This window comes from Polypterus senegalus, chromosome 3 (assembly GCF_016835505.1).
Source record: "Polypterus senegalus isolate Bchr_013 chromosome 3, ASM1683550v1, whole genome shotgun sequence".
NCBI classification, from domain to species: Eukaryota; Metazoa; Chordata; class Cladistia; order Polypteriformes; family Polypteridae; genus Polypterus; species Polypterus senegalus.
The window spans coordinates 233,418,296-233,442,506 of NC_053156.1; the positions used below are offsets into that span (position 1 = coordinate 233,418,296).

The 24,211-nt window shown below is 37.2% G+C and overlaps 1 protein-coding gene across 2 annotated transcripts in view; it reads left to right on the top strand.

Moving 5' to 3' along the window:
* Positions 1 to 24,211, top strand: part of si:ch211-140l13.3 (centromere protein J) — a 77,013-nt gene that overhangs the window by 40,255 nt on the left and 12,547 nt on the right. For both annotated transcript variants that reach the window (XM_039748762.1, XM_039748761.1), the window contains exons 10-15: positions 3,729 to 3,941; positions 7,755 to 7,880; positions 14,853 to 14,993; positions 19,903 to 20,005; positions 20,661 to 20,773; positions 23,231 to 23,353. In XM_039748762.1, the coding sequence (XP_039604696.1) occupies positions 3,729 to 3,941; positions 7,755 to 7,880; positions 14,853 to 14,993; positions 19,903 to 20,005; positions 20,661 to 20,773; positions 23,231 to 23,353 (819 nt within the window). The remainder of the gene's footprint in view (positions 1 to 3,728; positions 3,942 to 7,754; positions 7,881 to 14,852; positions 14,994 to 19,902; positions 20,006 to 20,660; positions 20,774 to 23,230; positions 23,354 to 24,211) is intronic.

A 24,211-nucleotide genomic window follows, 5' to 3' on the forward strand; every position in this document is an offset into this window, starting at 1 on the left:
AAAGTGGTGGTATGGGACAGGCTTTTTCCATTGTTTGAAGCCGCAGGCGCCATGGCAGTTTCCCCGGTATCTGTACAGAAAAATGAGATGCTTTGTAAAGAGTAATACACCTTTTATTATTATTATTATTAAGTGTAGTCTCATTCTGACACTGGGAGGTAGAAGGAACTTTAAGGCTTGTTTTGAGATGTAGCTGGGCACACAAAACAAATTATGCATGCAAATTAGCCATTCAATGCTGAGCTGTCAGCACTCAGGGATCAATGGTATTTATCTGGTGGCAACATTATAACATTCCCATTATGGTCAGCTAATGTATTTTTATTATTATTATCATTATTATTAACCTTTATGTTTCAGTGGGCTTGTTTTTCCTTTTTAAATTAACTGATGACATATTCACAGCCAATGCAAGTCTCTTCTTTGGTGAGGGGGGTTTTCTGCTTGCCCCTTGGCGAAACCCAGAAGAAGAGCAGTGGGTGGGGGAAGTCACGTGAGTCCCCCGTGATGAAACAAGCTGAGAAACTGAAAAAGGGGAAACATATCAAACAGTGCTGCTAATTGCTTAGGCAACCCACCATGACCTACTCATGAACCAACAGTCACGACCCAGTGGTTGAAAATCACTAAGCTAATGTGCACCTCAAATGAAAATGCTGCCAGCTTTTTTTTTTTAGGACACGTTGGCTGGACACTGATCAGGTTGTGTCAGCAATAATCTTACAATAGGCCTGTGTGGATGTTCTGCTACAGCTCTGCGATGTGATACTGGCCTCCCAAACCATCCTGGGGTGCAGGGAGAAAAAAATTCACTTAAGCTGACTGCACAGCAGACTTCCAGGAAACAAGGTCACCAGCAAACAAAGCATATTCATTGCAAAAAACACTTTGGAGAATTTTGCCAATCAACACTAGCAATTGCTAACAATTAGTGAGTCATTAATGTTGACAAATAAGAGGAGAGATTGAATCTTTCCATACATCTCTTCATTTTTGTAATCTATACAGATTCTAGAAACAAATGTAAAACAACAACTTCAGTGTTACAATTAAATAACTAACCAATAAAATTAGCAACGAAAATATTCATATTAAGATTACATGTACAATGAAATATATCCATCCATTGTGCAGACTTACTTGAACATGGCAGGGGATCGTGAACAAATCTTAATAATGGATGTAAAGCGGGAGGCCATCCCAGGTAGGATGCTACTCAATATGCTATAAATGAGAGGGGACCATTCAGTCCATCAAGCTCATTTGGTTAGCTAATATTTGACCCAATATCTCATCTGGATACATTTTAACAATTGTCAAGGTTTCTGCTTAAACTGCCTAATTTAGTAATTTAATCCATATTCCCACAACTCTGTTTGTGAAGCAGTGCACCCTGACTTCAGTCATGAATACACTTCCACGTATTTTCCATCTATATACCCTGAGTTGAAAGAATTCTGCTAGATCCACTTTATTCAATGCCTTTGAGAATCAGGTAAACCTGGATTAGACCTCCATGTTGCCTTCTCTGCATAAGACTAAATAGATGTCACTTGCAGTACTTAGCCTTCAAGTGTATGACCTACCATTTAGACTTTGGAATGCTTGGGTGTTCTTCTCTACACAGCTTCAACTGCTGCTATGACTTTTTTGTAGCATGGTGACCAGAACTGCAGACAGTACGCCAGCAGCAATCTCTCTACTGCATTACATAGTCTGAGCATAATGTCCCTTGATTTACATTCAACTCTGTTTACAATATAATCTAATATTTTATTTGCCTTTTTAATTTCTTCTCCCCATTGGATATAGGATGAGAACATAAAGAACATAAAGCCCTAAATTGTATAAGAGTTTCATTACTGTGTCTCTACCATGTAGAAATGTGCACATTTGTGCCCTAAACTTCATTTTCCAGTGTTTACCCAGTTTTGAAAATTATCCAGGTTTTTTATTTTTGCTGCCCCCTTTGCCATACCTCTTTAGAGAGCCCTTACCAGCTCACCTGCCTGATGTACAACAGGCGGACTTAGTTTCACCAATTAAAATTGCAAGATTTTTGTGAAATATACCTCTGCATTTGTCCAAAATATTTGCAGAGCTGAAGAGACTTACTTATTAGCAAGTTCAAAAGTTACAAGGATCACCAACAATAAGTACTTCTCTATTTGGCACTTCTCAGGTGGGTAACACATTGGTTAGTACAACTGACACACAAATCTAGAAACCTGAGTTTGAATCATACAGTATATGTTGTCCACGTGGATCCGAATACTCTTGTTTTCCTCCGAAATCCCAAAGACGTCCAGGATAGCTTAACTGATGAGTTTAAATTGGGCTAGTGTGGAGTGTGTGTGTGAGAGTTGTCAATGTAATGAATTGGAAGGCTCCAGACCTCTGTGATTCTGTATTAGATTAAGTTGGTTTAAGGATGTTATTTTTATGTAATTTGTTCATGAGCCCTATGATCCTGAACTGGATACCCAATTAGAAAATGGAAGGATGAATAGATGGGTGGATGGATCTTTTCAAGTAAACAAAACCAAAGAGCACTTTGGCTATCTGTATAATTATTCAATTACTGTTTTTGTAATTTCGTTCTGGACATGTTAAGTGTTGGGGGCTAAGCTATGTGGTACCTAATGTGCAATGTTATCTCTATATATAATCTTCATTTGGATCTTGATCTTTGTTTGTCCGCGAATGAATTAGAAGAAGAAGCACTAGATGGCAGTAGAGAGACAGCTAAAACATAGGCATTGTATTAAGAATCTCCTCCAGGCTTATACTACTGAAGACTGTAGTACGCCAGTCACATCTCAAAACACAGACATTGAAACTAAACAAATTGTTGTGCTTTAAATTAACTAAAGAGATCTTCATTTAGATCTTGATCTTTGTTTGTCCGCAAATTCCACGCATGCGTAGAACACCTTCCAACTTAGTACATTGTTGTTACTCACGGATGTCAACAATGTGCCGGAATAACGAAAGGGGTGGTGGACAGTGTTACGCTGGTTAGCTCCTGAGGCCTGGTTAGAAAATGAGATTGCTGAAGATAAAAGGTACGTGCCTACGTAACATATGAATGAAAGAAAGACAGTGGGTAAAATGAATGACAATGTAACAGCACGTTTCCGGAAATTATTATTGTTACGTTGTAGCCGGCGAGTGCTGCGCGTCTCACAGTTGTACCGTGGCTTGCTCACATGTCAGTGAAGTGATCCCTATTTATGCTTTAAAGAGCCTGGATACCTATGTGTCCCCCTTTTATAACCATTGCTCCGTGTAGATTGCCACAAAGCAACCTGCGAGATTGGAGAAAGGTTGAGAAGACATCGTGAGAGGAAACAATAGCGTCGTGAAAACGAGACGGATTGTGAACCGACAGAGGCAGAAATGCTCCTACACCACCACATAATTACTATTCGGGCAGTGATTCAGAGTAGGCCGTTCCTATTGAATCAATGTCCGAGGGTTTTCTTTTGTAATTTTGTTTCCCTTATAAAAAATCATAATGCTGTGCGACGAAGGGCCCAGTACTGGCAGCCGCGTTTAAACAGGGAGCCCTTCACAGACAACTTTAACACGCGCAACGTAGTTGGCCGCATGGCTAGTTATATTTATTGCTTGTGTCATACAATGCTGTGTTGTTGCTGTTCTTTTCAATACTACCCATGAATTATCTGACAAATCACTCTGTAATGTATTTCTTTCGATTTTTTCAGGTTTTGAAGGACCAGATTGTCGCACTTCAAGAAGAATTTAAAAAGAATGAGTCACGTTGGTCAGTTGCTCATGGTCAGCTGCGAAATCAGGTGGATGCTCTCACTAAGGAAAATCTAGAGCTGCGAGGAAAGCTTAAAGTGTCGAAGTGGCACATTCATGATTCTTTAAAGAAGCAAGTGGATGGATTGTCTCCTCGCAAGCATGCATCACCAGTAAGCATCTGTATTTGCCCAAGCTTTTGATAGTTGCACACTTATAATTACATAAATTACAGATTTTACAAAATTTAAAATGCGTTTGGAAAGAGAAAGTAAATTTCTATTGTCTTTGGGTTGACAGGAGATAGTGTAAAAATATGTTTGGGTTACAAGTAAAACCCAGCAGGTCTGTATGCACAATTATAGATGCACAAGTAACATCCATTTGAGTCTGCATTTTCTTTGGGAGTTATACTTTGTTTTATATAGCAGGGTTTCTCAACCACTGGCCTACCATTAGTGGGATGTGAGTTGCTATTGTTTATATTACTAGTGGGTCACACTGTGGGTCATGCAGTTTGTCGTCGTGATGATTTTGCTCAGTTCATCAATGGACACCCCCAACATACACTTTGACAAATGCTATTGATTAACCTAGGGAGATAAATACCCCACCCTCTACGCTGTCAATCGGGGCTCTAATGTTCACATTTGATTCACCAAGGGGTACAAAAACACTGTTATGACCACTTTAGGCAAAAAATCATGACACAAGCAATGACTAAAATGATTTAGTCCCCTGTGAAGTTCAGATCGTGTTAAGATTTTTAGTTTCATTTCATGAAGTGTACAACACAGACAATTTACAATTACAACTGCAAGGGAGGCAAGGTTGGGTCACTGGACTTTACCAAGGCATTATTCAATATGTGAAGAGAAGCCAGTCTTACATGCTAATTTCCTGACACTCCTACTCTGCAGTTCCCATGTGTTTTAGTCTTTTCTGGCACAGAGTTATGAATTGCCTAGCTATTTACAGCATTTCTAAGGAGATAGTCAAGATGTTAGACATCCAGTTCTCTAGTCCATGAAGCGCACAGAATAACAAGACAAACTACAAGGAAATGTTTTCTAGATCAGTGTTTCTCAACCTTTCTGGTTTCGTGACCTACTTTTTTCCACTGTAAGATTGTCAGAGTGAGGGGGTGGGTTCCCTTGTAAATCAAGCATGAACATCAGCTCATTTGCACCTTATTGAATTGAGCAAGCATTGAGTGAGCATTTGGGGTGTAAAGCATGGCCATCCGTGACTGATAGCAATCCCACTACCAATATAAACAATAGCAACTTGCAACCCACCGCCAGAAGCTCATGGCCCAGTGGTTGAGAAGCACTGCTGTAGAAAGTAAATTAGTTAAAATGCAGTGCTTGCAATGAATGGCAAGTTTAAGACAAAAAAAATAAATTAAACCAGTTCACTTCAATAATGAATAATATAGCAAGAGTGTAATACATTTACCAGAGTATGGTTAGTAATTGACAGAATTAAAGTAACTCCACACCATATGAAACTGCAGAATGGTATGTTGATACATGGTTTAGTATTTCTGCATCACAGATCCAGCTTCCAGGGCTCGAAGATGAGCTTAAAGTGAGATTTCCATATTTTACCCCTATGTGGGTGGGTTCTTTTCTGGGAAGTCCACTTTTTCTTCTGTATCTCAAACACAAGTGTGTTTGATGAATATCTGATTTTAAATTGGCATGAGCATGGGTGGGTGTGAGTAGCTGCTGTGATTAACTGTCAGTCTGTAAAGAGTCAGTTCCTGTCTTGTGCCTGATGCTGAAAGGACAGTCACTACAAACGTAACTTTAACGAAATAAGCTTGAAAATGTTATGTAAAATACTATACAGTAGACCCACGCAAAGTTGCGGTTCAGAGTTTGCGGCCTCAGTCATTCTCGTATTTTTCCTTAGAACCTATCTAATAATCGTTAGCGGAAACCGCCAAATATCCTCCACAATTTTTATGAAGTGCTACTGAACCCATCTTCACTATTTCAAGAACTACCGGTAGGACTATCCTTACATTCCCATTCAATATGCGGATCTCTGGATTGTCTATTTTCATCATTACATTTCATCCGTTGCCGTTTTTCATGATTTACTCTGTGTGTTTTGTTTGTGCTTTGTTGTATTTAACGTGTAATCGCCGTAAGGGGAACAGGGGTGGTATCATTTTCATTTATTTCATTTGTTTTCATTACATAGCTTTATTTGCTGTTTGATTACCAGTATGCTTTGTTTTTGTCTCTGTGAGTGCGTGCGGATCTGGCTAAGGCTGGGTGTGTCCCTGGAATCTCCACCAAAAAAATAAATACATCGATGTCTTCTCGATGGTATGAATCTTAACGGCAACAGACCGCTACAGCGTTATTCATTTCTCCTTGCTGCTGATTGACTGTGATGCATCACCAGCTGAGTGTTCTTCAAAAAAAATCCTCTTAAAAAACACTGATAGACTACCTTCACATTGCTCCCTTACTTGCATGCCGGGCTTACTTGCGGCTGCTTTGTCACAAGGTATGCTTCACGCGTGACGCTACGTGGCTGATTGCGTTATTTCTCTACCCTCCCCCAGACATCCTCTGCTCCTGTTGCAGGTCCCGCTCCCATTGTGCTCCCCTATGATGTTTGCCTATTCTTTTAATCAATAACTAACTGCATACTGAACTGTTTTACTTCTGAAAGAGAAATGTTTGTTTGAAGTGTTTGAATAAAGTTCCTGTCTCTACAGTCTCCTGTGATTCTTTGCAATTCTGTGACCCAAGCATGACACCCTGCAGCACTGCAGCCTGACTGTCCGTGGGATTGAGCTGCTGCACTATAGCCTGCCAGCATCAATGCTTACCTCTGTGTGCATGCATGCAGCCAGTTCAAGCGCAGTGATTTCATCCTTGGAGTCAGTTACACCTTGTACATATTGTTCCAGTAGTTTTTTAAATGGTTTTTACAGTTCATTAACAGTGTGTAAAATGATCAGTGTTGCAGTAATTGTGATGCTCTTTTCATGAAAAAAGCGTTCCATTAAAATTTTACTTTTTCTTTGTCGATTGTGAAGTATACTTAAAGTGCAGCAAAAAAGTATTTGGCTTCCGGGGATGCATTAACCCCCAAGCATGTGGGAGTTTAAGAGCTAAAGCCACAAGATGCCGCCGAAAGGCCCTGTACCTTCTAAGGCTTCTGGCAATGAAAGCGGGTTTGCATGAATTATAGTACATATAGCGGTAACATCGGTATTTTACATTCTAGCACTGCGGGAGACAGAGCAGTACAGTACTGTGCAGTATATGGGTTTACCTTTACATTCTGTTTTTTAGGTAATGTATTAAGCTGAGTTTGAAATTAAATTAAAGTGTTTTGGAGGCATATTTAGAGTTTAAACTATAAAAATAGGCATTTTTTTACCACATCCAAAATTCGCAGTTTTTCACAATTCACGGGTGCTCTAGGAACATAACCCCCATGAATTTTGGGGGTGTATTGTATACTGTAAGAAACTATAAATATGAAACAAGATATGTATTTGGGTTAAATGGAGATATTTGTTTATGAGGAGCTAAAAAGATAATAAACAGAAAATATATACACTTGGTAGCAAGCTAATTTACAAGCATTTGCTTTAGGCATGAAACATTTGCTGCAGCCCAGTCATTAATTTTCATTTAGTAATACAAGGGTCACTAACACATTTAAAAATCAGTACATTACTCCTGAAAGTGCAAGTAACCTACTTGATCATTATTTATCAGATTTTTAATGTAGTCATTATTCTGAAATAGTTAAGTCATGGTATCAGTATTTGTAACTGGTATCAAAGATATTTTTGCATTTTTGAAGAGGAAACAGCTCAAAACAAGTAAGTGGAAATAATTTAGCATCTCTACAAAGTCTGCTATTTAAAATAAACATGCTGGAGTTAAATTATCAGAACCAGGCCTGACTTTTATGTCATCATCGTGTAATTTTTTTAATGTTGTTTATAGGTTTCAGAAGCAATACTCATGGGTACAAGTCAGGGTCGAGATGAGGACAAATTGCCCACTAATCAGAAGAGTCGCAGCTCCACACCTGTCATGAGAAGACAACTTACCCTAACTCCAGAGATCAAGGTGCTGTATAAAGATTGACTAGAATAAGATCTTACTTTCTTTTTTGAAAAAAAAAATAAAATTTAGTAATCACAGTTTTGGCTGCTTGCAAAACTGTGTGTGTGCTACCAAAGCTCCCTCTTTACTGTTTTACTCAGAAAGATGGAGTCAAGATCTAATATATTGTCCCTGAATCTATTGCCCCGTTTTATACAGGATACTATAAAACGTCTGGGTTGAGGATGCAAAACTTCAAAACAACCTTATTTAAGATGTTTTGACATTTAACATTATTAGTGACTTGGATAATTTTATATATAAGTCTACCCTAGCTCAAAGGATTTAAACAAGTAAGAACAAAAGTTAAAGTTGTATTTTTTCACAAGATTATCTCTTTGATAAATGTCTGTATTTAGACGAACATTGAAATGTACTGCCCATTTAAGCTGAGAAATGCATGTTTAAAGATCAGCAAAAGATTCAGAAGTACACAGTCCGTAAAGGTCTTGAATGCTTGAAATGTCAGAGAAAAAGTGCTCAAGATATAAGCAACTTGAATGAATTAAATCAAATACATCACTCTATTAAACCAGGCTTTTTAATTATTGAATTTCTTTTTGAAATAATGGGGTACAATAAACACTGTTTTAGAAGTGCATTGAAATTACACACCTGAATACAGGAGGTATCCACACATCATATACTGTACTGTAGCTAGCTGAAAATACATAACTAAATTTGGTACTTCTGGCATAGATTAACATCATTTTACCAATGCATGCAATATTATGAGAAGGAAATTTGCTGTACACAAACTTATTTGGCCAGAATTCTGTAACAGACTTACCAGCAGAGGTAAAAGAGAAAACTGGGTCTTACAAGAGTGTTTTCTCCCCATATCTCAAGAGGATAAGATAGCCTAAAACATTTACCTTTGTAAAGGTTATATGGATGTATGCTTTTATGTAGCAGGTAGATGACATGCATATTTTTCTCAAAGCAATTAATATTTTTAGCACACATGGCGGTTGAGTACTACTGCCATGTGTATCCGTTGTTTTCCATTATGTATGTGCACCCTCATGTGGGAGCAAGATGTATAACAATGGTGACAAAAAGCATAAGCTATAAATATGCAAACAATAAAAAATGAGATATAATATGTTTCAATTGATTACATTTTTATGAAGACAAAAGGAATGTGTTTTTGAGCCTAGATGGCAGTTCTAGGAAAGTAGGAAGTTTTATTAAGACTATGTTTATGAGAGAAACTCTAAATATCCAATGCTAAATCTTAACTTTTGACAACTTATATCTCTTCATTATTTTATTTCATATGTTAAAGTACTAATACAATTTTCATGAAACTCAAGATCACATTTTTGACATTAAAGCTTTACTTGACAATTTCCAGCTGAAAACAGTAAATTAAACAGATAAAAGAAATGTTCTCCAATGCTTTTTTAAAGGCAGAAGCAGCTGAATGGGCAACTTTCATTCATTTCCAAATGAATTTTCCAGAAACATTGTTCATTATTCATTTCAATGGCTATATTACCTATATAGTTTTAAGACTGAATTATATATCAAGTAGAAGAATATATGCTTGCAATCTTGTATTTTAAGAAATTTACTTAACATTTCCAAATGCACTTAATCCAATTCAGAGTTGCAGGGGGCCAAAGCCTATCCTGGTGGCATTGTATGCAACTTGCATCATGCCAAATACAAGCTGTTTGAAGAGTTAAGTTGCACAGTAGCTTACATTCATGTTTTTATATTGTGTGTTTTAAATGGGAAACTGTGTATTTCTACCCAATCCATTTCAGGCATGCAGAGAGCTGGAGAGTATTTCTGGAACACTGTGCACAAGGCAGGAATCAGTTTGGACAGGCACCAGCCCATTGCAGGTCCCACACACATGCTGAACATGGATGCTTATATATTGCTTAGCAAAATGTATTTTTTTCCTTTTTCCTCCATTTCATCAAATTGGAGAAAGTAAATAGAAGTTATATTAAAAGTAAAATTTTTTTTTTAACTTAGATAGACTTGTACTGAGACTAATACATTGTAATTATTTTGTTGTATCATTTAAATTGACAAATGGAAAATACTATTGAATGAAGAGATGAATAAAATCCCAACAGAAGCTGTCCCTTTTTAGTGAATAGAGTCAAATGTTGCCCATCATTAGTAGAAACTATTTGCACAGTTCCTGTGTTACATTCCATGAACATTAGGCTGCAAGTTATGCTTATTATTTGGCAGGCAATATTTTTCCACAGGCATGAAAATAAGAGCTTGTTTCATTAAGAAATTGTATTCAAAACTTTTTTCCTATCAGAAATATACTGTATATTAGTTTGATGTAAAACAGGTTTTTTCAAATAACACATGTCCTGTTTTACTGAGCATGGATGAAGTCTTGGATTTGGATTATAAAGTTCAGGAAATTTAAGATTTATATTGATGTTATTATGTAAATGTACATACAGTACAAGTAACCATACCTATACATATACTGTGTGAAATGTGCAGAGTACACCAGGAATTCTATTAATGTGCTAGTACAGCAGGACAAAGATGTTATGGCAAGCCAAATTATCATCTGTATTATCATCATACAGATATTTTTAAAACATTTAAAGATATTTTGAATTCACTTAAAGATATCTTTAAATGTAATTAAGGTGTATTTAAATCACTTAACTATATCTTTATGAAATGAAATTAAAGATATCTTTATAAATGATTTAAATATACCTTTAAATGAATTACAGATATCTGCAAATCAATTACAGATATCTCTAAATGTCACTTTGGCTTAGAATATTTTATTCAAAGTTGTTACTGAAAAATGTACGACTTTATAGATATCTCTAATGTATTTGGAGATATAAGAGATGAACCTGTCAGCTTCTGCTTCCATATTATAATATAACTTATAGTTTGCTCTCTGCAATTTGACCTTGCACCAAGATGCTCAATATGACGAATTGTCTCCTCTGAACAGAATGCAACTGCCAAATTTCATGTCTTCCTAGAAATAATGTGCATAAAGCACATACCTGTATAATGTTATTCAAATGGCTGAAAAATAACAGCAGTAAATGTACATACAAATTCCAGGATTCAGATCCTGGTCCACTTATGGTCTATGATGAGGCCCTACCTTTTCCCCCAAGTCTATGTATATCCATTCTCTTCTACATCCAAATAATATGCAGCTTAGCTTAATTAGTGCCCCAAACCAGTTCCATGTACTGTATACTAAGAGTATGTAAACATACCTTATAATGTGGTCTGTCCTGGATTGATTCTAAGATAGGATCTGGACTAATGAAACTGAACTGGATTAAACAGCTTCTAAAATTGTTTTTTTATGTGTAGTAGGAGAATTACCCAGAGAAGAACACCAATATTATTCAGGACAACATTTCTTAACTTATTTAATATACAGTGGAACCTCAGGTCACCTACGTATCGGAACATGTACAAATCGGGTTACAACCAAAAAGTTCGCCAAACTTTTGCATCTGTTCACGATCACACACTCGGGTGATGAACAAACCAGTTTCCCTTCTGGTTCGTACGCGCCGATGATTTCCGCACGTGTTCAGTCTCTCCCTCTACATTGTTCTCGGTCAGACGTGCGTACAACTCTTTGTGTTCTATTTCGTGTGCTTTTGCAATAATTTTGCAATTAACCATGGCCTCTAAGCAAGTGAAGAGTGGTAGTGTTGGTGTGAAGAAAGGTTTGAAGAAAACTGAAATCGAATTAAAGAAAGAAATTATTGAAAAGTATGAGCGTGGTGTTCGTGTTACTGATCTTGCTGCCGAGCACAAGAAGTCAAAATCTATGATTTTGACTATTCTAAAGTAGAAAGAGGCCATTAAAGCAGCTGATGTTGTAAAAGGAGTTACAGTGTTAACCAAGCAGAGGCCTCAAGTGCTGGAAAAGTTAGAAAAACTGTTGCTAGTGTGGTTGAACGAGAAGCAACTTGCAAGGGATAGTGTAAGTGAGGTGATATTATGCGAGAAAGCCAGGAAGATTCGTGGCAATTTGCTGCAAGGTTAGTTTTGTTGGTTGTTTATGGTTAGTTTTTGTATAAATTAAGGATTTTTCAATTTTTCATTTTTTTCCCTGTGCTTAAAACTCATTAAAAAAATTGTTTACAACGAGCGGTTCGTAAGGCTGTAGCGTGAGCTCTTGCAATGTTAGTTTTCTCTGTTCAACGTTTTCTCAGTGTTGTTCAATGTTTTTACATTTTGTTTACTATTACACTGTGCATTCTATGGTATAATTAACTATTTTTGTGCTTAAAAATCTTTAAAAAAATATATATTTACATACAGTTCGTACGGTCTGGAACGGATTGTTTTTACATACAGTCCTATTGGGGAAATTAGTTCGGGTCACGACCAAATCGGATTGCGACCAGAGTTTTGGAACGAATTACGGACATGACCTGAGGTTCCACTGGACATTGACACTTGAAGGCACTCAGAAATATAGTCTGCTATTTAATTTTCTTCTATCTGGTGTAGGATATTTCAGTAGTTTATAAATAATATCATTCTCAATTCACTAAATCCTGGGCCTGACTAAACATTCTTTCTATAATTTGGAATTTTAACTCAGGTTGTTAATTAAAGAATTTATTTTAACTGATGTAACTGAAACTTTCACATTTTGCAGCTGCATTCATGCACATTACATCTATGTTGTAGGGTACTAACTAGGCAGGCAGTCTGATGTTGTGGCTAAGGTACTTGAGACTACTAGCTTGCTGGGTTAACTTCAACTGCTGCCTCATGGCGTGACCCTAAGTAGGTCACTTGCCTTTGTTCCAGCTGTAAAACATATCTATAAACTGTTGTAAAAAAATCCTGTTTTTCTAAGTCATCATAGGTAAAGATATCAACCAATATACTGTACAGTAATAGCAAGCTGCTAGCAGGACAGTAAGTGGAAAGTGTGGGGACCACTTGGGTGGATTTATGGACTGTAATAATCTGGAATGAAAATATCTTCCATACTTTTTAATAGCTCCAACATTACTGTTAGAATGGATGCAAACTTGTCTGGCGTCCTCTTTTTTCCCACTATACAAAAACATCAAATTTCAGATGTTATTCTTTTAAATAGATTGGGATTTATTTTTATTGCTATAGTTTTAATAATTCCAGTTTCAGTATGATTCAAAGAGATGGCAAACTGTAATAATATGATCATCACCTTTAAAAGACCTCAGAAGATTTTAACAAACATCACTCTAAACTGGTAGACATGGCAGACTGTGATGAACATGAAATGAGATCATTCGGTTTTATATTTTGACGATTTCTATTTGGAATTGTTCTTTTTCACACGCTTGGACTAATACTCATTTTATTTCTCCAATAATATATTTGAAAATGGAATGTCTTATAATTTGTTATATGTTGCATTCCATTTTGTAGAAATCATCAATCTTCTATTCTTGACACTGCCTTTTAGTTATTTTAAAATGTGCTTTGGATTATGTATGTAACACTTTTAAGATGTGTAGACATTTAATTTAGAATTCCAATGCTAAACAGGGGAAAACATGGTAATATATTGAGAAGAAAAAGAAAAAAAAAAGTAATGTAAAATTACAAGAGGAAAATGGCTGTGTTTAGAGTGTGTGGAGTGTGTTATACACTGCAGAAAATGCAGTGGATATCTTCTCACCCTACCCATGTGTTCACCAGTGTTGGCATTGATGATTCATGGTGTATGCTGTACAGCAGCAGTGACTATGATATTTGCTTCTTCTTCAAGAGATGGGGTATACTACTTAGTGCTGTGTCACTGTTCCAATGTGAAGGTGAGGGTCTTGCTCCATGCTCCCTCTTCTAATTTGGGAGCCTCTACAAACCAACACCGTAGGTAATTTAACTGAATGAGCTGTGCAATGAGGACAAATCAAACTGAGCAAGGGGATGGCGTAAAGGTGCAAAAGTGCTTTTATTAAAAATACTCAGAACAAACAAAACTAAAAACAGTGTCCAAATAAATAGTGCAGTGACTCAAAAACAATACATAAATAATCCATAAAAACAATGAAAGTTTGAGGTTAAAATCCCAAATAAATAAATTCATTAAAATGATGTTAAAAACAATGGCTGGAAGCAGTTCCCTCTAACCACCAACCACCTTCTTGATCACTCCAGCTCTTGGAGATCACTCAGCTCAAGCGACCGTTTCCTGCTGCCCCCACCAAATGTCAGGCATACACTCCTGCTGAGGGGCTGTCCTCCCAGCTTCTTGCATCCACCAGCGAGTCTGCTCTCGCTCACTCACTCCCACACCGGCTCTCTGCACCTCCTGCCTTCTTCTTCTTTCCATTAACCTCATTCTTTCTCTCTGTTTCTTTGTTCTCCCCTCTGCATTCATGCTCCTCCTATTTGTAATGGGGACGTGGCACAGGTGTGGCGATTTAGCAGCTCCCGGCATCAATTACAGACACGGGTCGATCAGGCACCTGTGCACTTCAGTGCGGAAACGCCCATGCCTGTATCGCACCTGGTAACACTAACCACGCCCCCTCCATAAGTCGCGAGTGTAGTGATTATTTATTTAAAAGGGCAAATAGCCATGGACCTCACTTTGCTACATAAAGGAAGCCCCCAGGCACATCACTTGCTGTGTGAATTGTGCTTATACACCCCATAGGCAATTGGAATCTCTGTGGGCACTCCAGTTTACTTTGTTATCTAAGGATGTACAGTATATTTGGTTATCTGGCATCTCCACATAGGCCTGGTGTGGGTGTTTGTATGGGCTCAGATGCCATTTGTGATGGACTAGTTTCCCATTTAGAGCTGTTTTCTGCTTTCTGTTCAAATGGAACAGAATATGGTTTTACATGACAATGTAAAAAGTTGACTAAAGGATGTAAAAAAACTCACCATTTTATATACATTTTGGCATATATGCTGTATTCATTGTCATTTGTTTTTCAGTTGACAGAAAAGAATGAAAATGTTAAAGTGACAGTCAGAAGCCTAGCAGGGGTAACTGTCCACTCCCGGAGTGCCACCCCAACATTAACTGGAAGGAAGACTCCCATTCAAGGCAAAGTAACTCCATTTGAGCCTGAAGCAGTAAGTAAGATTGACTGTCAATATCAGAAATAACTGTCTATTATGATTTTCTCCTAGGGAATCACTAACCTCCAATAATTTAATTAGCCACAAATGTGTAATTTAATTTGATCTGATCCTTAAGTGACAATTAACCTAACAAACAATTTTAAACATAAATCAGAAAGGAAACAAATCTTTATTCAGGAAATGAAACACAAGTAAACAATGAAAGAACAGAAATAAAATACAAAGGACATTCAAAAAGTTTCCGCACTTGTTTTTAACTCTATTTATTGAGAATTTCAAAAACAAATTACATCAGTTTTCTACACTTTGTTTGCGATGCAATTTTTCCAGCGTTGTACCAAATTTTAAATACCCAATTACTACTCCTCCCACCTTCACCGTTTCCAACGAAAATTTAAAAGTGTGGAAACTTTTTGAATGTCGAGAATGATAAATAAAAATAAAAGCAAATAACAAAATAAACAAAAGGAATTAAATTCAAGAAAGAATGAAGAAATAATTTCTAAACTGAATTAATTAAAAAATGAAACCTCAGTCCTAAATATTATTTAAAAAATTAGTACCAAGTGGCAGTCTGAAAATCTAAAACAAATAAAAGATTGCCCCAAACTGAGAATTGCAAATCTGAATGTAACCAAACAGTAATTTATAAGGTCCCCCAAAACAGAGAATGCTATTTCTCATTTATTACCCCAGCAAAATACTATGACTGAAGCATCCTCTTTCACCAAGATGCAAGTGATTGCCATAACTGGTAGTACACATGTGGAATTAACAACAACTGGGGGCCCCAACCCTCCTTCTGCTCAATCTTAAAGAAAAACTATTAAAACAATTAACAAAAATAGGCACAATAAACTTAACAGAAAGAATACGTACGGTATCAGGTTAGGCTTCAATCAGACCATGTTGAATGTCTATAGTAGTCATTAATGCTTGCACTTTTATTTTACCTATCCTTGTGTACACAAAGACCATATCTTCTGTTTAGTGAGACCTGTGATCTCTGCTGATTAAAGGGGTATGTGATTTACTGTATATCTAAAGATTTCTTTTTAATTTTAAATTGGAGGATTGTGATTACATAAGAAAAACAATTCTGCCATTCAAAAAATAGCATAAAATTCAACCTTCAAAACCACCGCAACCAATTCAGGGACATGGAGGACCTGAAAATATCTTAGTAACATAGTTGAAAGTTTGGAGTGATGCCAGACATGGTATCAATCTATTGTAGTGCCCACTCACACATACCCAGACTCAAGCAATGTGAATTTGGAATTGCCAAATCGGATTTTAAAAAGTTGATTTGTTTTACTTTAATCATTGACATAACTTCTGTTTTATTGTGTACTAGCTGAAATACCCAGCGTTGCCTGGGAGGAAAATATTTTTTTTTAATTGTTTGAGAAAAACATAATTAAAAAAAACACAACTTTAAAAATAAAAATAAATTAACAAACCATAAACCTGGGTTTGCTTCTCGGGTCTTCCCTGCGTGGAGTTTGCATGTTCTCCCTGTGTCTGCGTGGGTTTTCTGCGGTGGGCTGGTGCCCTTCCCGGGGTTTGTTTCCTGCCTTGTGCCCTGTGTTGGCTGGGATTGGTTCCCGCAGACCCCCATGACCCTGTAGTTAGCATATGGCGGGTTGGATAATGGATGGATGGATAAAGACTCACTAATGTGTTTATCTTGCGGTGTTGCATGTATGTTATCGTCCAGCTGATGCTCGGAACCGGCCAACTGTATTCAAATTGAAAAGCAACAGGGGTGCGGTGGTTGTCAAACATAAAGAATGGTGGCAATGACCTCTAGTTTGCCCTCGTGTTTTTTGTTTGAGAAAAACATAATTAAAAAAACACAATGTTAAAAATAAAAATAAATTAAGAAACAAAGACTCACTAATGTCATTGATTGTAGTCTTGTATGTATGTTATCATCTAGTTGACGCTCGGAAACCGGCCAACTCTATTTAATTTGAAAAGCAACAGGGGCGTGGTGCTGCTGAAAAATAAAGAATGCTGGCAGTCGCCTGGTATATACTAACTGTGTAAGCTTTTAACAGCATGAGATCCTAGAAAGTATTTAAATCGTTAGAACTACTCTGGGCATCTCTCTGCTAGAAGGATTCATGTTGCCCCAGTGCTCGCATGGAATGTGCATTAGCAGCTAAGCGACTGTCTTTCTTAGGAGATTTCCTTTTGCCATTGTACTGGCCTCGCTTGCGTATCCTCGGAGCTGGAGCCCTCACCCTGACTCTACGTATCACTTCTGGGCTGGACAGACACACACATTTCCACGCGTAGAACTCTATTTAATTTCAAAAGCAACAGGGGCACGGTGGCGCTCAAACATAAAGAATGCTGGCAGTCACCTCCAGTTTGCCCTCTGGATGATAACATGCATACAAAACCACAAGATCATCCCCCACCCTACCCAGAAGGGGGTGGGTTATGGCTGATTTCACCCTACAGTATTTTTAGTCGACCAATGAGGAACATGTGCACCAAGTTTCATGAAAATCGCTCCAGCCGTTCGGACGTGATGCTGGAACATACATACACACATTTTCTCTTATATATATATATAGATTGATTTTTGTGTGTATGTATGTCTTAGTAATTAACTGTTAATGCATTGTATTTGTAAATACAGTATAAACTTTCTGAGCCTATACCCAGTTAAGAGCATAACGCAGAAACGAACTGTTAACATTAAAATGAAATACTGAAGCAAGGCAGGAGTACCAGGAGGAAACCCGTTTAAAGTCTATAATGAAAACAACTGAGTTTTTGATTTAACCTAAGATGGTGGATCAAATCAACAGCACTAACTCACTCACTGAATGCCATTTTTTATTATATTTAATAAAGATATTCTGTGGAATGCTGTAGACACACTGTAGAAATACTAGCATTTGATGGACCATTAATTATTTACACTGTTTTACTTTCCAGCAGTTTACTCTCAAGCCCTGTATTCTTTTCCTTGTATTCATATCACACTGTAATGAATCTGTCTTGGTAGCAGTTGAGCGTCTAAATCTGATTTCATCCTTACATTTATAATTTACTGCTACAACACTACCATAAATAAATAATGACAAAGCAACATGGGCAAAGTTGAAGCTCTGTTCTATTAGCAAAGAGGCATATTGAATCCATTAGATCAGCAATGTAAACTCAAATTAAGTACAAATTTGTACTTTTCATTGATTACAATATTCACACTTACAGGTATATCTACTTGGTGTAAATCATTCCTGACTTAAGCCCAAAAGAGAAAAGTCCATAAACTTCAGCAATACAATAAAGCTATGGAGAACAGGTGATACTATAAACTAATCTTCATGTCCTGAATAAGCCAGATCAGTAGGAGACAAATTGCTAGCTGCTGTCCTGAGAATTTTGGATACCTGATGATCTTGCAACCAAACACTATAGTGGTAGGACATAAGTGACGATGAAAGGAGAAAGATTCAAATTTAATTAACATAGTCTGTTTATTAGTTATGGTGATAAACACTTATCGCTTATAGTTAACCCTGCTTACTCCAGCTCAGGTTCATAGTGGTCCTGATTGGTTGAAAAGAGTTAAAAAGCAATGTATGGGACACCAGTCCATAAGTGTCAAATTTAAAAGCTTGTGAGGAAAACAAATTGAGTTTCCTGTTTGTCACAAGCATGGTGCAATTATTTACATGCCAATATGGTTTGAAATAGTTGGAAGGAACACTGAGTGATATTATTTCTAACACGAAAACATATATGTACAGAAATACCTTGGAATAAAAGCTGCTGTTTTGTACTTTGCTTCACGTTAATCTTTCATAAATAGAAATTTCACGCTTAACACTCTCAGTGTTTAAGAAGAGCAAGTATTTTTCTACACCACACCACAGTGTGTGTCAGGAATGAAGTAATTCTGCTGATTTTTTTTGTCATTTTTTTTTTGCTTATGCTTGCCATTCATAGGGATTCTGTTCGAAACATCATCACTTGGTATCATTTTGTGTTTTTGTTGTTATGATGCCATATACAGTATCTGCTGGCTACATGGTTTATTTTCCTGTTTGTTAAATAAGAATAAGATCAGGAGATGATACACAGGCTTAGTTGTAGTCACATGTCTCTACCATATTTAATAATAAATTGGTTACCACAGTTAATTAACTGAACTTCAGGCTGGGAGAAGAATACTTAATAAGGAACTTAGAGTATTGTGTTGAAGTTTTTAAATCAGTTCAAACTACAGTATCATGTGGGCATAGTTTAAGTTCTTATTTGCATGTCTCCCACAGACATTAATATAATACCAACAAAAGATAATGAATGCAAAATACTGTTTATGTAAGAAAGAAATATGTCTGATGTTTTCAGTACAAGTGACTTAAAAACATTGCTGTGTATAGTAATACAAGTGCTGAAGTGTCTATATCATCACCCAGAAGAAAGCAGAGCCAGAAGCAATTCTGCAAGGTGGTTGAAGATGTTAATAATACAGTAGGCATAATAAGGCAGCACATGTTGTATATGTATTTTACAGAAGGGAGTGGTGTTCCAGTAATTTTCTTACCTACTGTAATGGTTTGTACTTTTGAGCTAAGCAGGTGCCACACCAGGATGTTATACAGCCAGTGGGGGCAGACTACTCTGTGTACTTGTAGACTTTAGTTAGCGTTGATAGTGAGATCCAGGCTTTCCTCAGATGTTAAGCAAGTAAAGATGTTTGTGTGATCCCCACCTCCTCTTACGTTTTATATAACATATGATGGAGGGCTAAGAATCTGTCCAATTTAAAATTATAGATATGTAAAAATATGAGACCTTCAGAGGAAACCTGGGGAAATGGAGAAACGTGCCCCTCTTAAAATTTACATTGTGCTTTTTAATTATACATTAGGCAACACTACGAATCACCACAAGTCACCAAAAAGCCAAAGAGAGACGATCACCAGTGCCAAAAGTAACCCAGAATCTCCCTCCAAGCAGCCGTACTAGTAAAGGTGAGTTGCTCAATTATAATTGCTCATATTGCAGTTAGGATAAAACTACAACAAATAAAAGTAAAAACAGGTTACAGTTTGAATTCAGCTAAAATGTGTGAATACATGTTGAATATTGCCTATGGTAGGCTGGTGCCCTGCCCGGGGTTTGTTTCCTGCCTTGCACCCTGTGTTGGCTGGGATTGGCTCCAGCAGACCCCCGTGACCCTGTAGTTAGGATAGAGCGGGTTGGATAATGGATGGATGGATGGATGTTGAATATAATCATTAGACACTTGTCTACACAGAAGTTCTAAACAGTCTGCAAAGGCATTAGAAATGATATAAGTGTAGCAGCTGTAAGGTGACACTTTGGACAGAAGAAGGTTGTTTAGACCACACTGACATGGACAGCATGTGTGGATATGTGGAGCTGACTCTCAGGGTGTTGTTGTTGCTACAACAGAGTTTCCGTAGTTTTGTTTTTTCTTTTTTTTTAATCTCTGTCATGTTTTGGAACAACTAATTTTAAAGTCACAACCAGTTTTCATAAGACATATTAGCAGCAAGAAGAGGTCTCATATATCTTTTACAAAGAACTACTATATTTCACTATTAATATTTCTGAAGTTAAAAAGTAAAACCTTTTCCTATTGTTTATCTTATGGATTGGCAGCATCGCATTCAGGAAGTTCAGAAGACGTACAACATGCAAATGAAAAAAATTCTCAAGAGTCAAACTCCAAATCACAAAGCAGTAATGATGAAACAGAAGTGACACAAATTACAGTAAGTCTGCACATATTTTATTATACCTTGTTTTTTATTCTCTGCTTTAGGAAACTTGCCTAAGGCTGTGATTTTTTCTGCTATAGGAAAAGCCTCATTTGTGTTTTAATGAAAGAGTCTTGAGCTTTTTGCAATATACAAGGACTTATATTAACATTTTATTTGTTGCAGTTTATGTCCTTGAATTTTTTTTTTTGACTTTTAATTCAAAGAAACTGTCATTAGAACATAATTTTCTCCTGTTGTGAAGTATCCTTAAATGCTTTAAAAGAATTGCCCGTTTTCATTGAAAGTGCTGGAAAAGTTTAATTCATATTAATGTTAAATTAGTGCTAAAAGAAGCACACTCAGCAGTTGGTCTTCACTTGCTTTGCTAAAGTTTTTGAATTTTCAGGGTTTATTTTTCTTTTTAGCTCAACAGTTTGATTTGCGTTTAGAAGATAGCTGTGTATTTTTCTTTTATCCTTGTGAAGATTGTTTTATTTAGTAGATACCATTACCCAAAGCAAATGATAATGCAGATATGAGGGACAATTTAGTAGGTAATAGAGAATATTCAAAATTAAGATTAGTAAGTGTAGCACCATAGTTGTTTCCAATTGTAGATAAAAAATCTATAGAGTTCAAGTAACAAGAAAGCTGCTTGACAGTTAAGTATGTCAATGCCACTGTATCAATACAGAGGGAGAGTAAAGCGTAATAAGGTAGTAGTATTAGTAGTGGTGTTGAGTCACATATATACAGTACAGTAAAATTCTTACTGGCATTCTTCAACTCACATGCAAAATGTCAGCATTCTTTGGTACCACATTAAACTATAATATACTGTATTAAGACAAATAACCTCATTTTATTTAAAACACAAACTTAAACTGCCTCAAGATAATTGAAAAGAAGGGGAAATATTTCATGAGAATTTTATGTCTGTAGTACTAGGGTGTTGTACGATGTTAGCCATTATGAATGTAGAGAAAAGCCAAGCAAAATGACACCTTTTATTGGCTAACTCAAAGGATTACAATATGCAAGCTTTCGAGGCACCTCAGGCCCCTTCTTCAGGCAAGATATAATACAGAAACTGGAGTTCCTGTGACGATGTGTGTTCTGGCTCCACACTCCCTTTGATGTTTGGAAGCACTTGAACCCAACACCGTCGGTAATGTCACCGATGAGCTAGTCAGTGTAGGCAACAACAACTGAGCAAGGGGATGGTACAAAAAGTGCAGAAGTGCTTTTATTAAAAATGACAATCAAAACAAACTGTTCAATTAAATAAAGTGCAGTGCTTCAAAGTTCTTCATTAAATAAATAATCCGTAAAAGAAAAACGTGGAGGTAAAAACAATAAATAGAAAAAACAACAATCCTTTAAAATGAGGTTAAAACGTTCAGGAAGCAGTCTTTAAAAACAAATGACAAACCCGGTGCCTTCTTTTAAAACTAGCGTCTCTCCTGCTTCACCCATCAGGGCCCCGCAACAAGGGAGACGTTCTCTCTCTGCAGCTGACCTTCTTTACACCTGCTACTGCTGTCAGTTGCCTCACCGATCCTTGGCTCCGGTCGGCTCCTCTGGACAGCGACTTGGGAATTCCCTACGACCAAGGCTCTCACATAGGGAACACCGTGTCCCAAGTCCCAACTCCTGCCAACTTCCGTGGAGAGTCCTGCACCTTCCCGGTCACTCCCGTCCTGCAAAATAAACCTCTGCGGGGGCGACCACAACCACTTCTCCCAGGTGTTGGCCAAACACCCAGGCTGCCTTCAGCTGCCTGCGAGCACTCGCCTGCTTCCTGCTGCACCAATTTGCTCGCTCGCTCTCTCTTTACTGCTTCCTGCTCCCAACCTCCGTTTCTTTCTCTTTCTGATCTCGTTCTCTCTTTTTTTCTTCCAACCAACTCGCGCTTCTGTTTAAGCAACGAAGGACCATTGCAGCTGCAGCAAATTAGCCACGGAACAATCACGGATGTGGGCAGTCCCTCACCTGTGCACTCGATGAGAAACGCCCACACCGCTGATCATCCTGCGGCTTGCCATGGCCCAGTGCCCCCAGTGCGAGAGCGGTGATTATTTATTTAAAATGGCCTTTGCTAAACGAGCTGTGGACCCGCTATACCACAGTTCCCTGTGTTTATATACACAATTACCAATGTTGTTTCTTCTCTTAGAGTGTACAGTATATCCATCTGTTCCACTAATCATTAGTTAATTCAGCCTCACAACCATCCATAAGCCAGCCAATTAATCAGTCTTGATTTGGTTCTCAAAGATTTTACAGATCAGTTAAGTAGATGAAGTAAATAGAACTTTGCACCAATTGCTAGTATGCCATGCTTTTGAAAATAAAGTCCAACCCTTTTCTTTTTCTACTTATCCCTGAATGAACCCCCTTTGAAATGAATAATTTTAAGTCATAAAACAAGTGGTTATTTACATTGTCACTTGAATATGTTTAATTTAGGGACTGGCAAGATCCCATGGAAGAAGAACACCTATCTTGGAAAGCAGAAGTGGCAGTGGAAAACCAAATGGCAGAAAGACTCCTTCAGTGGATAAAGTGACAGCTTGTGAAAGTGAACTCAAGGTTTATATTACACTCTGTGCCTTTCCACTGCTGGCACAATTGGAATGGCCCCCTTTATCTTCTAAGTTTCTTTTAAAAGAATTAGAAAGTAATATTTGATTAATGTGTTATAATCTACCAGCCTTTCCATAAAAATGTTATTATATATGGTAAGGGATATAATATTAAGAGAGCAGAACAAACTATAGTGTGCTCCAGATCTAAATATGCAATTTTCAATTACATAGAAAATCACCCGAAAAATCCCAGACCATCAAGAAGTGTGCGAACTGATGACATGAAAAATCGTCTTCACGCCGAACTGGAATCGTCCCCATACTGTATAAATCAAAGTCATCCAGACGATCTGGATCTGCATAATTAGATCTGGACCACCCTGTATTGTCATTTAAAATGTCAAAATTAAAGTGCTTACCAAACTCATAGTTATAATATAGGAAATATTCATCCATCGTGCATCAACATTTTAACCTGTTAATTCAGTTTCAGGTTATTGGGAGTTGGTGCCTGTCGCAGCAACAATGGGTATAAGACAGGAACCAGTGCTGGACAGGGTGCCAGAACATAACAGGAACAAATATTTAGCAGTACTATGCATAAATCTAAGTAGTAAAAAGGACTGAAAATAATGCAAAACAAAACCCAAACACTAATAGAAGAACAGTGAAATTCAAAAACAGCATTTCTTTAGATCTTTATTAATTCTATAAAAACAGCTGCCATTATCTTTCCTGGACAATACAGTTCTAATTTATTAGATTTTAATCTAATTAAGAAACTCTAATTTTCAATCATCGGTCTGTCTTTACAATTCAGATTGTGTTTTAGTGTCATTTTTGCATTTTCCATTTAGGTATT